Here is a 16,634-nt window from a genome sequence, read left to right on the forward strand (position 1 = left end):
TTTGGTAGCCGTTTAACCTATAGTTCAAGGATAGTAATTCAGACACAATTTTTCAACAAGATCGGTCGAGAAAATTGTATGTTTTGAGTTACAAAACATTTATTTTGATAGATATCCAACTCACATCCGACTAAGCAACCAAATAGGTCTTCAAGGAAAATATCTAAACTTAATTTTGAAGAAAAAAAGGTCCCATTTTAAAAAAAGAAAGTAAAAATAATTTTTGATTTCGGAAAAAAAATGTAAAAAATTTTGGTTATTAAATTTTGCATTATTGAGGACTTTATGATAGATAGAGGGTTTTTCTTTTCAAAATGTTCAATGTGTATGTATGAAAATGATAAGATAGAGGATTTAGCCATAGTGAATAGGCATTGAGCGGAAACTCTTCTGTCAAAGACCTAACTCAGTTGTCAGAAATCTAAGTGGTGAGAATGTATTAGTAGAAAAAACTATGTGAAAACAAAAACAACACTCATATGTGCAGTTTTATGCGTAATTTTTTTGTTTGAGTTTTTATCTAGTTTTCGCTCTGTACGTTTTCTTTCATAGAGAAAATATACATAGAGCGGAAACTAGAAAAAAACTCAAACAAAAAATTACTCATAATGTAGTTGTACATATGAGTGTTGTTTTTGTTTTCACATAGTTTTTTCTACTAACACATTCTTACCACTTAGATTTTTGAATACTGAGTTAGGTCTTTGAAAGGAGAGTTCAACTGAGTTAGGTCTTTGACAGGAGAGTTTCCGTTCTATGTATATTTTCTCTAAGTTTTCTTTATTAACCCTTCTTATAAATATCGTATTTTGAAATATTTATGTTTCAAAGAGTAAAAGAAAACTAAAACCAACATTAGATGAATCAGTATCTATGTCATAATTCAGTCATAAATAACAGTAGCAGTTTGCAAACTAATATTATCGATTTACTTTAGTTGGTGGTTGCAAAAATTTTACAATAAATATAATTAAAATTTTATATTTTCTTACAGCACGAGCCTATCTATCAATGCCATGAATTCCTTAAACACTGATTGTCTCATTGAAATTGTGAAATTTCTTAATTTAAAAGATCAAGTTACATTAAATCAAGTAGACAGCAGTCTACAGTTGGCAGTAACAACTCTATGGCTGATCAAATACAAACATATCCATATCAATTTCTTAGAAGTACCCTTAACTAATCAAGAATTTTGGATATTTCTTAAAACTATTAAAGATGCAGTGGAAGTACTACAATTGAGATTTTTAACCAAAGATAAATATGAAATAATGAAACAGTTTTGCTTTAAGCGAGTCCATAATTTTCGATTTACACTTAGCAAACCTTACTTCCTGGAAGATAATGATTTAAAAGATTTGAGGAAAATGTTGCCAAATCTGAAAGCATTTAGTCCACATGGCAATTTATCTGGTCTCTATATGGATGAGTGGCCGTTATTAAAGGATCTCAATTTAAGTTTTTGTTTTAAACTTGAAATGCAACACTTTCACACCATAATAAATCAACTGAAATTGGAGAAATTAAAACTAAATGTATTTCCCAATAACAATCAATTTGAACAGATGAATTTGTTGGATGCCCAACTGGAGTATTTGAAATATTTAGAATTAAACACTTATGAATTTTACTACTTTTTGGCGAAGCCTCTAAAGGCTCTTAAAGAATTAATAATCACCAATCATTATAATCCAAGGCAATTGTTTGATGTTTTATTGTCTATATGGCAGGCGAAAGATATTCGCCTCGTGGAAACAGCTAATGTCGATAACATTCTAGTGAACAGTGTGGAAATGCATTTGAATGTAGAACAATTGACTATAGTCAATGATGAAAATCCTTTGCCCTCCAATATCATTAGTTCACTGCACCTATTAACTGATTTGCGTAAATTACGCTTCAAAAGTTGCCAAATAAAATCCAAAAATTTTATTAATCTCCTCAAGAATACTCCTCAATTGCAGGACATAAGTTTTGAGCATTGTCAATTTGATGTTGCTAATATTTGTGTTAAAGTTGAGGAAATAATTACAAATCGCTCGGAGAAATTAAGACTGAATATGTTTGAGAATAGACTGATGGAGAATTCGGAAAGACCTGCCTGGTCTAGAGGAATGGAAGAGGTAAGAACTATTTTGTGTTCATTTTTTATGGGAATTTTTAATTAATATGTTTTTATACTTTCAGATTTTATATGTTGTAGTGGATGTACTTGGACAACATAATTTAATAGAATTGACCCAGTTTAAGGGAACCGATTTATGTTATGAACCTTTATATGTTGTATATCGATAACACTTATTCATTCCTATATATTTACATATGTATATTAATAAAAATCAGTAAAGTATTTGCATTTTCAGATTACTTGATGAACGTATTTGGTTATTGTATTATGTTCGAATTGACAGAAAATATGGACAAAACGAATGAAACTAAAAACAAGTAAGAGAGCTATATTCGGCTGTGCCGAATCTTATATACCCTTCACGAAATTATACTTCAAAAAATGTTTTTTTGAATTGTTATATTAATTTTTTTTTTTTAAATTAAAAAATTGGAATTTTAACAATATTTTTTTGCGATTTTGACCCATTGTAGGTCCAACTTACTATGATCTTATATACGTCGTTGCAAAGGTGTTTGAAATATCTATCATTAGATATCCACATTGTCTATATTAATGACTTAGTAATCCAGATTTAGGTCAAAAATAAGTCAAAAATCGAGGATGTCCTGGTTTTTTCCTCATATCTCAACCATTTGTAGACCGATTTTGCTGATTTTAAATAGCAAACTTCTCGAAAGCATGTCTGACAGAATTATTGAAGATTTGGATTCCGAAGATACATATATGGGGTCTTCAGAAAATGTATTTCAACAGACAGACGGACATGGCTTAATCGACTCCGCTATCTATAAGGATACAGAATATATATACTTTATAGAGTCGGAAATGAAAAATGTAGAAATTACAAACTTATATACATATTAGGGTGGCCCTTAATAAACGAAAGTTGGATTTTGGCCATTCTCACCCCCCAGTTTGGTGAACATTAGTAAAAAAATTATGGTGGAAAAATTTTAGGTAAATCGGTTGGGGTGAAGACGTGCCGCAAGCCCTCTGAAGTTTTGAGGTGCATTTACAAGGAGAAAAAATGCATTTTTTTCAGTTTTTGTAAAAATTTTGCAATTTAATATAAAAGAATTGAAATGTGTACATAATTTTCGTTCTAATGAGACATAAAAAACAGAAATTGGTCAAAAAAGTTATTAAAAATTCGCCAGGCCATTAACGTGTCTCTGGCAACTAGAACAAGATATGTAGGAACAAAATTAACATATTTTGATAAATATTAAAATAAAAGCTCATTTATGCTTAAAATATATCCATATTTACTTGTATATGAGTTTTTGTCTTCGTAGGATACCGTTAAAACTCCATTTTCAAATTTTTAAAAATTTTGTTAAACAAATTTCAGAATTTGTTGATCATCTCATTGGGATTTATTGAGAATATAATAAGGAATAAAAATGTGAAAAAATTATGAAAATATCTCTTATAGTTTTTACGTACCTGCGATTTAAATTTTGAAATTTTTGATAAAAACCAATTATTTGTCCATTTTTTAGCAAATGAGCTCTATTTCCTTACCGTTATGAATTTTAAGTAAAAGCTGTTCAGAATATTATAGCTATTAGGAGAGTAATTTTTTTCATTGGTATTACTCTCTCCTTCCGTTCTATGCGTTTATTCTATGCTCTATGACTTGAACCATACAGAAACATAAAGCGGAAACTAGAAAAAAAATCAAACCAAAAAATTGCTCAAAATAATCACACATACGAGTGTTGTTTTTGTTTTCACATAGTTTTTTCTGCTAATACATTTTCACCAGTTAGGTTTCTGACAACTGAGTTAGGTCGGACAGGAGAGTTTCTCCTATATGTCTATTCTCTATGACTTGAATAGATAGATAAATACTAGGGTATTCATTCGACTAATGATCGTTCGATTAATCGAATAATTTCTTACGAATAATTATTCGAACAATTTAAAAATGGCCATTTTCGAATAACGAATAATTCGAACAATTTTATGTAGAATAATCGAATAAAACAAATAAATGTTCAAATATATTTAAATTTATTAAATTGCTTAAAATTTTTCATAATTCCAAATTTAAATAAGTAATAATGACTCACAAAAATTGTATTGTTTCTGAAATTCGACAAATAACTAAAGACAAAGGGACTATCGATCACTGTAGATGAGTGTTCCGATAGTTCCTTCTATAAATATATAAATATTACTGCAAGAAGTTACAATTCTAAAAACAAATCTTTCAAAATTTTTAACTTTGGACTTGAACCAATGAAAATAAAAGTTACGGAATAAAATAGTTGTTATTTAGCTGGCGAAATATTAGAAGAATCGCAATTAATAATCAAAATTTTAACTTAGATTAAAGTGGAGTTGAATGTGAGAAGAATGTGATTTTGAAACGGTCGTCGAAAGTGATATTGAGGATGACATTTATAATGATTACATTGAAATAGATGAAGGATATGATTTTAAAATGTATACATATAGTTGTTATTAACCGCGTACATAAGTGTTGCAAAATATTTAATAAATCGAATGATAAACACAAATATTCCAAACTAACGTTTCGTTGCAAGAAAACCATGGAGTTCGTCTTATACATGCTTTTGAACATCTTTGTCTAACATGGTAATAAACTTTTTGCGTATTTGTAAATGCGTCACTCATGCACTGCCTGACTTCAAATTAGCCACTTTCACTGACAATGATATCAAACTTTGGACAGATTTCCTTTATTGTGTAATTCCCCAAGACCACTTTATAAGCAAAGATAAGGCAACGTTGATAGAGCTTGATGTATAATACAATTTGTTATAAATAATTTAGAAATAGTGAATAATTAATTTACTAAAGAATTAGTTACTCAATTTAAAACCCGAATAAATGAACGACATAAAAATGTTCTTAATACGTATTTGAATTCAGGATCATGTCCAACTAGCTCAAATTTTTTAAAGCATAGCTCCAAAAGGGAAACTAAAGGTTTTGCTAGTTAATTGTTTTGTAGATTGTTCAGGAGTTAATCTGATCAGAATATTTCTGTCGAAAATTTAATGATGGACTTTGTTTTGGAATGTTTTTTAACATTATCAATACTTGAATTGTTAACTTTAACGTTATTTTTTAGTTACCTTTAACAAAGATATTAAAAAACCGACATCAAAACTTCATTCTTTATTTATTCGAATAATTCGATTATTTTTAAACGTGTGATCGAATTATTCGAACAAGTTAAAACCTCTTATTCGAATTATTCGTTTTACTCGAACAAGAGAAAAATCGAATAAATCGAATACATTATTAATATTAAATTTACTTTAAAATTATAAAACAAAAAGTTGGAATCATAGAGAAAATATACATAGAGCGGAAACTCTCCTGTCAAAGTCCTAACTCAGTTGTCAAAAACCTAGGTATTGAGAATGTATACAAAAAAGTTAGCAACTTATTGTCAATGACATTTTCATTGTGAATTGAGCAGAGGGTATCTAATTTATTGTATAATCTGGGTTTAACCGAGCAGAATTAACCAGAACTATCAAAACACAACATCCATTTTTGATATTTATGTAAAGTCGACTTTTTTAAACTACTATTGTCGATTTTTCGATTATTATTATCTTATTATTATCGAACCCAATAATCGATTTACTAATAATTGATCAGCATTTCTGAGATCTATAGCAAATCGCCCATATTACGGATTACAATCATATTTCGGAAGAGTATCACAACATAGAGAAACATACCAGAGCGGAAACTAGAAAAAAAAGCAAACAAAAAAACATGTAAGAGAGCTATTTCGGCTGTGCCGAATCTTGTATACCCTTCACCAAATTATACTTCAAAATAAAAATTTTAAATATTTTTAGGTAAACAAATTTTTTTTCCAAAGTTGTTTTTTTTTATTTTTTGGAAAAAAAATTTTCGAATTGTTTTTTTATATTTAAAATTTTTTTTTTTTAATTTTCAAAAATTTTCTTGGTTTTTCAATTCTTCTTTTAATATTTAGCGATTTAATATTTTTCCGATTTTAAACCATTGTAGGTCCAACTTACTATGGTCTTATATACGTCGCACAGTGTTGCTAATTTTCAAATAGCGGCCAAAAGTTTTTTTGCCGCCAATTTTTAATTTTAAATACTCATATTAAAGTTAACACCTGAGAACCTCAGAAGCCAAAAATTCAGGTCTCTATGTAAACACTTTTCCTATAAACAGTGTGATTCAATATGCACCTTTTTATTATTTGACTGAAAAGTAGGATTTTGTAATAAATTTTGAAAATTTGTTTACAAAAGGGATTTTTATGATGTAAACGGTTTTCGTTAAAATGGTTTCATAGCTTTAATTTAAATGCATACATATATATGTTTCCACCGCTTTTGAAATCGCTTCCATATTATTTTTAAAAATGGGTTAAATTTAACATAAATTTAAGGTTTGATGGAAAGAACCTTAGGGAATTCCTAATATTTCCTAAAATGGCTAAAACCATTTTAAAGTACGTGCTCTCTTCCGTATTTTTATACCCATTTCGTTTTGCTCGTTTTGAGCTTGATTAATTTGTCTGATTCCAATATGATGTTCATACTCTATACCACCATAAATACATATTTTGTCAATTCATAAGGTCTCTTATCATGTCATATTGTCATAATGTCCTAATATTTCCTAAAATAATACTGCTCCGCATGCTATGTTTATTGTGTTATCGTAACCAACCAGTAGAGACTTGCGCCGAATGCCTAAGAGTCGGTTTAGCCGAGCATCCGAGTCGTTATATATTAGGACATTATGACAATATGACTGATAAGAGACCTTGTGAATTGACCAATTGTATTGTATAAATGCTATTATACAGGTCGCAATTTTGAAGATATTTCGATAAAATTTGATACATACAACTTTTTCGGCCCAAGGACGAAGCCTACTGAAACTGGTTGAAATCGGTCCATTATTTCACCTAGCCCCCATACAAATTTCCTCCCGAAATTGGACTTTATCCGTCATAAATGTTTAATTAATATAGGTATCTACACAAAATTCGTTTTCAATAAGTCTTATGTATACGGAAGTCATTTTATGAAGATCGGTTCATAATTAGTCATAGTTCCCATATAGGTCCTCTTCCAAAAATCACTTTAATGAACATATATCTCTTAAAATTGTTGATATACACAAAATATTTAACACAAATAACTTTAATGTGGACATAAATCAGACGACCTAATTTCATGGTGATCGTTCAATAATTAGTCATAGCTCCCATATAAGGTCCTCTCCGAAAATCACTTTAATGAACATATATCTCTTAAAAATTTTGGTATACACAAAATATTCAACAGAAATAACTTTCATATAGACATAAATCACATTACCAAATTTCATGGCGATCGGTCCATAATTAGTCATAGCTCCCATAATTTTTTTAATTATTCGACAAAAGTATGGACTCAGAAAGGCTTTTATGTTATACAATACAATAAATACTAAATTTTTTTGTTTCATATGCAAATTCTTACTTAAAGTTTGGCTAATAATTCTTAAGAAAATAACAATTTTCTAGACATCACAACTACATTCCGCCACAACCTAATATACAAACTAATATACCAAAAGAAGGTAAAAAACTCACATATCAAACAAAAAAAAACGCATTAAAAAATTTCGCATGTGTCAAAAGTTATAGAGTTTTGGCCGCTATTTTTAAATTTGCCTAACTGTGCGTCGTTGCTAAGGTCTTTGAAATATATATTATTAGATATCCATATTGTCTATATTAATGACATATTTGTCTATAGTAATCTAGATATATGTAGGTCATAGGTTGTCCTGGGTTTTTCCTCATATCTCAGCCATTTGTGGACCGATTTTCTCGATTTTAAATACTAACCGAGCCGGAAGAATTCCGGAGATATTGATGTATGAATCGTATACATATGTAAGTTATTTGGGGGCTTCTGTCCGAGAAATTAAACAAATTAACACTTGTATAACAATATTTAAAAAAAATCTATTATTAAATTAATTTACCAGCTAAAATCAAGATCTACATAAATCATTATAAGTACTCTCAACATTCGCTTGCATACAATCCTGTATTTCAATTTGAAATATGGCCAACTGTATGAATTGCCATAAATGAAGACACATTCGGGGATATTCAATATTCAAAGCCACTATATAGTGGAAAATTGAATTTAAGGCCTCCAATAAGTCCACACACTTGATGACATGTCCGCAAATTTTATATTCTGCATAATTTATCTGCTGGTTGCAATGCACAAAGCGAAGTTGTAAATCAGTACATTCAGTATCGGATTTTAGTTCACTCAGAGACTATATGAATAAATGAATAAATGGAGTTATTAATATGAAAAAAATATGTAAAACATTTTGTGAAGTACTTACGGAATATTCTTTAATAAATCTTTTTTGTATGGCAAATTTGGTAGCCTTTTCGTTGCTGATTTCATTGCGTCTGGCATTATAAGGAAATATATAGGGAATAATTAATAAAGCTAAACTGGCACGATATTCTGAAAATATTAAACAAATTTGTAAATTTTATGTATTAAGACCTGGGGCATAGATAAATAGACATAGATCGGAAACTCTCCTGACAAAGACCCAACTCAGTTGTGAACTTTTTTTTAATAATTTGTTTGTTTCAGTTTTTTTTTAGTTTCCCCTCTATGTATATTTTCTCTATGACCTGGGGGCTAATTCGCATTCGTATACGAGCGAATACGAACGAACGTTTTTACTAGATATCTAAAAATCATTCGAAATTTATTTCGATTACGAATGCGAGAATAAAATTTAGTTATTTCATAACATTTCACTTACTTTCATCACTTGAGCTATCAATGTTTTCCAAAATTTTTGGCATTGCCTCCACCTTGCGCAATGTACGCCCCCTATCTACAATTCTTGTATATAACGACAACCAATTATTAATATTAACCACTGAGGGATGCAAAATTTTCACATCGATTTCCATTAATTCAATTCCTCGATTAGATTTCAATATTGAATATTTGTTCAAGTAGTCTTCTGGCAGTAGTTTCTCTTTTAACAACTCCTCCCTTCTACCTCGATGGGATTCTGACCATTTCTGTTGTATAGTATCCCAGTCAAGTATGGAATTTAAAGAAAAGTCAATAGCTTCTAAGGAATAATCCGTAACATAGACTTTGTCATTTGTTTTATCACTCTCCCCATCGGATTGATGTTTGCGTTTGTTACTAAGAGTATTGCGTCGTTCCAAAACTCCAGAACTAGCCAGGATTCGTCGTTTGTTATTATAGGCATTCCATAGTTTACCACGGGCATGATAATTGGGTTGGGCGGGTATGAAATAGGTTGACTCTACCTCCTTGGGAAAGGCACATACCAAATTTTGTGTTAGGGTAAAGAAATCCTGGCGTTTGAGACTGCAAGTGTTAAGAAAACAATTGAAATTATCTGTAATTTTTATAATTTTTTTAAGTCTTTTACTTACATCCTTTCTGGTTGAAAATTTAAACATTCGTCTACTATGGCTTTGGCAATCGTAGCACGATGTCTATTTTCCAGCATTTTACCATCATCCGACATTTTGATAATGGGCAATAGAGCCGGTATATTACGTATGTCATTGGCATCTGGCAAATAATTATAAATTACTTGCACGGACGAATTATTATTTGTGCTATTATTCCCAAAGCTCTTTAAGGGGGTATATGCACTAGATTGTGCAAACGTACTTGAACCTGAGCGGGAATTTTCAAAATCTTCTGTTTTGCTAAGTTGAACAGGAATGGCTGAAATACATTTTTGTGTAAAAATTAATAATCGAGATAATTAAATGCTTTAAATTTATTACCTTTTTCCTTCAATTCAATGCTGAACGTGGGCAATTTGTAATATTGTAGTATGACATTTTTGAAATCATCCGGCAAAATTTCACAATCATTTACCGCAACATAGAAATCACGTTTTTGGACAATATTAAATAAAGAACAGGCTAAAAGAAATAAATATATTAAAGTTTTCAAAAATTTTAAAGAACAAACATTAAAATTTATACCTGCTAAGAAAAAATCTGCATACAAATAGGGCTCAAATATTTTAATAAACTTATTACATCCATTGTGTAGGACTTGTAGCAAAATTCTGAAAGAAAATTAAAAATTAAAAACTTTATTTAAGATTAGAGTTCCTAATTTCCCGAACTTATTTCATTCCCGAGAGGAAATTAAAAAATCGTTTCATTCCCGGGAATTTTTTAATACTAAATTAAACCAAAAACAAGAAAATTTTTCCCAATAAATTGATTTATAATAACTATATGTATTTGGTTGTACAGTGTTGGTCCAGCCTTTATAAGGATTTCTAATTTAATAGTGGCATAATTCTTTAAGAGCATAAACTTTAAATTTGATTCATTCTTAATAACCGAATTTTTCTGCTGTGTCTTGAGTTGAGTGAAAAAATCGGGGTTTTCAACCGTAATACTATGCATTTTCAGGATTAAATGCATATCGTTTATGTACTCAAAATTACAAATATATTTTATAGTTTTTCTGAATAATTCTTAGACTAAAAATCCTAGAAATTTGCCTGCTACTGAAACAGACCAACAATTTTCAATTCACAATCTAATCCAACAACAAATTATGAAAGAAAAATGCAGGAGTTCATCACAAAGTATCTTATTTTAGATACATTTTTTTTATAAATATCACAGTTTTTGCTTTCAAATTGTATTTTTTTACAAATACATTCTCACCACTTAGGTTTTTGACAATTGAGTTAGGTCTTTGACAGGATAATTTCAGCTCTATGTGTATTTCTCTATGCCCTTTATCATAAGTTTCTGGTTTAATCCGTTAATAGGGCAAATAATTAATCGGTTTTTGAGATCCTTTTCCACATGTGAGTTTTCTTTTAGGATTTAAGTAAGAGCTTCTATAAAAATCTTTTAAAAAAATAATATAATTTAAATGTTTTCCATTTAAACGATTTTTATATCCCTCACCTTCGTTTGTAATTTCCAAAATATAATTTTACGATCCTAAAAATATATTCTGGATACTTATAGATTGCGGAGTGGATTAAGCCATGTCTGTCTGTCTGTTGAAAACAATTTTCTGAAGACCTCAGATATCTTCGGGATCCAAATCTTCAATAATTCTATCACACATGCTTTCGAGAAGTTTCCTATTTAAAATCAGCAAAATCGGTCCACAAATGGCTGAGATATGAGGAAAAAACCGGGACAACCTCGATTTTTGACCTATATCTTGATTACTAAGTCATTAATATAGACAATATGGATATCTAATGATAGATATTTCAAAGATTTTCACGACGTATATATGACCATAGTAAGTTGGACATAAAATGGGTCAAAATCTGAAAAAAAAATTTTTTAACCCGAATTTTTTTTTCATCAAAAATTTTTTTTTTCATAAATTCTTTTTCCAAAAAAACTAATTAAAGAAATTTAAAAAAAAAAATTTTGAAAAAACTTTTTTTAAAAAAATTAAAAAACAATTTGAAAAAAAAAATTTTTTAAAAAATTTTAAAAAATTAAAAAAAAAATTTTTGATTTTTTTTAAAAAAAAATATTTTTAAGTATAATTTGGTGAAGGGAATATAAGATTCGGCACAGCCGAATATAGATCTCTTACTTGTTTTTGAATAAATTTATTGTGTTGTTCTTAAACCAGTAAAGATGGAAAATAATGGAATATTCAGAATGAGCAAACACGAATTTATGAACTGAAACCCAAATTTGTTTACATAATCCATTGCTCTCCCCTGAGAAGAACTTGCAATCGATATACAGTCGTTGAGAATATCGGAATAAATTCACTAAGTATTATGATGGATTTCCTTTATCTTGATTACATTTTCTCAGCGACAATGCATTGAATTATTAAAAGATTCAATTGTATCATTTGAAATATTTTGACATTCCATTATAACCGCATTAGATAAAGCTTCCTTCGTGGTATAATTTTGAGTTCATAATTTGTGATCTATTTACAATTTCCTGTATATTTTGTATGGGATTGATATATGACCATTCAAAACTCATACCTCATTGGATTGTAATCACTCGCTTACTATCCTAGAATTATGTTTGGGGTTTGTTGTTCTGGAATCTCCAAACTAGGGCCACATTTTCCTCAGCGTATGGATACATAATATCGTTTAAAATGGATCTGTATCTAATTCCAGTCATAGCATCTTTTATGATATGAATTGGAATTTACGAGGTCTTCTTCCATGAATTTTTTTTATAATTTTTGAAACTGCTGATTTATTAATTGAATATTAATTAACGCTAAAATTTACTATAGTTTAATAGAAAACCTAATATCTTAGAAAATTACTTATTTACGTGGTAAGAGGTCAGTTTTTTGTAAACTGAGATTACGGAATACAGTTTTCAATGTATTGTCACTCACTCTATGTACTACTTATATCGTAAATATTACTTACTCTGTTGGCATATCAGTGACCGCTGTATCCTCTCCATAATAATCAGGAGCTATCAACAAACTTTCACTTTGTTCATTCTCCATATTCAGGCGATTTCCAGTTGCTCTATTATTTTGCTCAACATTTTTTGAAATCCTAACTTCATCTCCACTGTAATCTTCGCTCGATTCATTAACTTCTTTATTATAAACAGCTTTAGCCAATAAATATTTGTTATACAATTTGCCATGCTTTGTATTTCTATACATTTCCAATTTTTCATTTGGAAACATTGATAGAATAGCAGTTTCCAATTCATGACTAACTTGCAAATTGAATGCTAGGTTATGTTTCAAATAATAATTCACAATAATGTTAATTAAATGACTTCGTTCGGGTTTGGAGAAAGTATGATTTGTTTTATATATCTGTAAAAGTTCTGGACCATCGGGAGTGCATTTTGCAAGTATTTCTTTGAGGTTTATTAAAGAAATACAATTTTGTTCTTTATTGGTGATTTCATTGCTGTCATGGAAGTTAATAGATGGTTCAGTTTTTATTATCATTGAAAGATCTTTCTTTGGCAATGATTTCCTAATTTGATTTCTGTCATTGTATGAGCGGTATTTTAGGGGTTTGCCAATTTTAGATCGCCATTGTTCTAAATTGTGTTCAAAACGTATTTGTGTGCCCAAGGAGAATTTATAAAGTAATGGTTTTATGTGGGAAGCCTTCATTATTTCCAATATTTCCACAGTTATATTTTCCGCTAGAGAAAAAGAACAAAATGTAATTAGTTTTGTAACTTTTCACTAGATTTTTTAATTTAAATTCTGTTTTGCAATAACATTTTTCTGCATTTTGTTATAAAAATATTTTACAATGCATTTCTCATACCGCAATTTTAATAAATGCCTGTTAGTTTTAAAATAACACTTTTGCATATAAAGAAACTATTTAATAGACTGTTAAGGGTTAATAAGTATATAAATTTAATTTACCGAATGTGGCAACCTTTTTGTCTAGTATATTTACACATGTTTGCTCCAACCAAACAAGACGCAAAAACAAACACAATAAACGAATAACGAAAACACACAACAACACAAAAATAAGTAAATACAAGAAAAACTCACCAATTAAATGGCATAAAATATTTTCCAACTTCCAAGAGACCAACAATTCTTTTAAATCGTCTTCACAAGACGTCTCCTGTATATTTGACATTTTCACTGAAAATAAGAAAACTTTTGTTTTAATAATAGTAATGCAAAATGAACTCACAATTTTATTTCATTTATTTGTTTAAAAAAAAACTAAAATTTTCTTTTGAAAATACCAACCCAACCAACCACACGCGGACACAACTAAAACCTCTGTGCACAAATTGGTTTTGTACTGAATACAAAAATATGTTTGTCAGAACTATACGTTTTGGCTTTTTTTAAATGTGTATTTTGTTGGTTTGTTTATGTTTACTTATTTACTTTATCTCTGTCTCTCTTACTAGCTCTTCGGTTTATCTTAAATTGCGTTGCTGTGTTCTGTGGATTATTTTATCGGTTAAATAATGAACAGTGTGGCTATAAGTAGTAGTTTTAGAATTTTATTATTTCTAAATGAAATGATTGATTTATAAAATTAACTTAACAATTTTTGGTAATTATTTTAAAGTAAATTTTTAATTTGGCTGAAGTTCATTTATTATAATTACTCGGTAATAATTCAAAGCATACAACTGAAAATTAATTTTAGACAATTGACATTTTCTACCCAGCCAAGGGCGTCATTAGCAATCTTTATTTTCAAGGTCTATTATAAATATCATTGGGAATTTGATTATGGGACGTCTAAAGGTAGGGTCACACATGGCAAATATTTACTCAAAAAAGCGTAACCACTTTTATTAGCACAAATTTGTTTGACGTGTTTACTCTTACAAGTTTTTTGTAAGATCAAACAGCATCAAATAAAATAAAAGATTTTTTTGTTTTGAATAGGCGTAAGTAAAAGGAGTTTTTGAAATAAATAAAAGAGTTCAAATATATTTTATTTAGTGGTTACGTCTTTTTCGTCAAATATTTGCCTTCCTTAATTCATATATTTCTTTCATATGTTTTTTGTAAGTTAGACAAAATTTTACTTCTTTTTATGATATGTATGTTAGGGTGGGTCGATTTAGCAAACGATATTGTGCCATTGATTTTTCGATAGCTTATGACATCAGTACCGCAATTCTGTAACTTTTTATACTTTCCTACCGATGTCGTTAAGTAACGAAAAATATCGGTTGTTTTAACGAATTTAAAATTCACTATTTGAGGTTAACGATTTCTCTCGGTAATACATTTTAACGACGAATATAGTTAAAAATATAAATGTCAATATTTTTAAAATTAATTATTTAATAAAATGTTCTCTATTTTTTCGTGTTTGCAGATAAATTCTTAGTCGTGTGAATAAATAATCGCATTTATATATAAAAATCAAAAACCAACTCCCTTAAATATGTTAGCGAAATCTACTGAAAACAGAAGAACAAGATTTTTTTTTAAAATAAAAAGTAAACCAGTGTAATGCATATGTCTATGCCACCACAAGTGATCATTGATTCAGAATTTAGATATGTATGTGTTGTTTAAGGACAATAGACAAATTCCGATGAATTTCCTAACCGACTATTTTTAACGAAAATAATCGGTAAAATTTAATTCGGAATATCTTTTAACGATAAATATTGTTAACTAACGAATTTTGAATACTTAACGACTAAATTTTGTCGTTAAAAAGTTACAGAATTGCGGTACAGGAAACTAAAGTTCAACTACACCATATCGAAAAAATCATTTCCTTTTTCCAATTTTTGCCTTTTTAGAATTTTTTTACACAAACCGAAATTTTTTTAAAAAATTGGCCAAGTTGGATAAGTCTTGGGGGTGATACATACGTCCGCTTAAGTGAGCCAAATTTTTCTTTACACGCTTTTGCATTGTATATAGACCCGAAGAAAATTTTATCTCGCCTCTACAAAGAGTTACACGCATCCAAAGTTGGAACATGTTAAAGTGGCCGTATTTTTACGTTTTTTCCCAAAAAAGTCCTTATATTTTTTCTTGTGTAGAACAAAATTTTCTTCGGGACTATATACAATTTGTATATGATCCAAAAAGAGAACCTAATGCGAAAGCGTGTAAAGTAAAATTTGGCTAAGTTAAGCGGACCTAGTCGCACCCAGATCTATCCAAAATTAAAATTAAAAAAAAAATAGGTTTGAGTAAACAATTCAAAAAAGAAAAAACACCGATCCTCGAAAAAGCTCCATGTTTGTATAACCCTATATGTTGTTTATATTCGTACAAAGTTATTTTACTATCGCACGGTAAATAACGTCACAATAGGCAGTTTTTGAAACACATTTTCCGCCTTTTTGGAATTTTGGTATTTGAAAATAAAAACTGTCAAAAATTTAAAGCCACTGATTTAATAACATTTGGATCTACATTATTTCCAAATTTTGTTATGATATCTTTAACCGTTAAAAATTTACATTAATTCAAATTTTATATTTTTGTTCATGAAAAATCCCTATACATCCGAAAAATTCATAAAATTATTTAACTTCACTAAACTGTTAATCTTCAAGTCAGTCCTAAGGTTTTACCCAATACCCATATAAAAAGCTTATGTTTATTCATCAGGATCTCCACAAACCTTGATCCCTTTTGAAAAATGTTAACGTTTTTTTTATATATTTCATGTAAAATGTGTGTTTTGGAAAAAACGTAAAAAATACGGCCATTTTTACATGTTCCAACTTTGGATGAGTGTAACTTTTTGTTGGGACGAGATAACTGTTAGCAAGTTGTTTTTTCGAACCTACGGTGGCCCAATACACTTATGTATCTAAAAAACTAAAAAAAGATCTAGCAAAATTAAAAAAAAAACAAGTAAGAAAGTATGGTCGGTCAAGCCCGATAATACCCTACACTAAGTAAAAGAGCAAAAACAAATTTTCTTTTAAAATTTAAATAATTTATATTTTTGAGTG

At 29.1% G+C, this 16,634-nt stretch overlaps 2 protein-coding genes across 2 annotated transcripts in view; one reads left to right on the plus strand and one right to left on the minus strand.

Moving 5' to 3' along the window:
- Nucleotides 1-2,370, plus strand: part of LOC135961700 (uncharacterized) — an 86,156-nt gene extending 83,786 nt beyond the window's left edge. Inside the window, exons 2-3 of the mRNA XM_065513246.1 lie at nucleotides 995-2,126; nucleotides 2,191-2,370. Of these exons, the coding sequence (XP_065369318.1) occupies nucleotides 1,017-2,126; nucleotides 2,191-2,298 (1,218 nt within the window). The 5' untranslated portion in view covers nucleotides 995-1,016 and the 3' untranslated portion in view covers nucleotides 2,299-2,370. The remainder of the gene's footprint in view (nucleotides 1-994; nucleotides 2,127-2,190) is intronic.
- Nucleotides 2,371-8,151: 5,781 nt separating this feature from the next.
- Nucleotides 8,152-13,984, minus strand: LOC135961064 (uncharacterized). Its single transcript, XM_065512533.1, has 9 exons — nucleotides 13,930-13,984; nucleotides 13,723-13,818; nucleotides 12,608-13,355; nucleotides 10,185-10,270; nucleotides 9,981-10,121; nucleotides 9,618-9,918; nucleotides 8,963-9,549; nucleotides 8,525-8,652; nucleotides 8,152-8,452 (listed from the first exon to the last, which is right to left on the minus strand). Exons 2-9 carry the CDS (start codon nucleotides 13,811-13,813, stop codon nucleotides 8,156-8,158), a joined length of 2,379 nt encoding a protein of 792 aa, XP_065368605.1. The 5' UTR covers nucleotides 13,814-13,818; nucleotides 13,930-13,984; the 3' UTR covers nucleotides 8,152-8,155.
- Nucleotides 13,985-16,634: the final 2,650 nt, after the last annotated feature.

This window comes from Calliphora vicina, chromosome 5, assembly GCF_958450345.1.
Source record: "Calliphora vicina chromosome 5, idCalVici1.1, whole genome shotgun sequence".
Classification (NCBI taxonomy): Eukaryota; Metazoa; Arthropoda; class Insecta; order Diptera; family Calliphoridae; genus Calliphora; species Calliphora vicina.

Coding starts and splice junctions, on each gene's coding strand:
- LOC135961064 (XM_065512533.1), bottom strand. CDS start 13,813: ATGTCAAATATACAGGAGACGTCTTGTGAAGACGATTTAAAAGAATTG. Junction 13,356..13,722: donor TATTTTATGCCATTTAATTG/GTGAGTTTTTCT, acceptor CTTTTTCTCTAG/CGGAAAATATAACTGTGGAA. Junction 8,653..8,962: donor TGATAGCTCAAGTGATGAAA/GTAAGTGAAATG, acceptor TAATATTTTCAG/AATATCGTGCCAGTTTAGCT.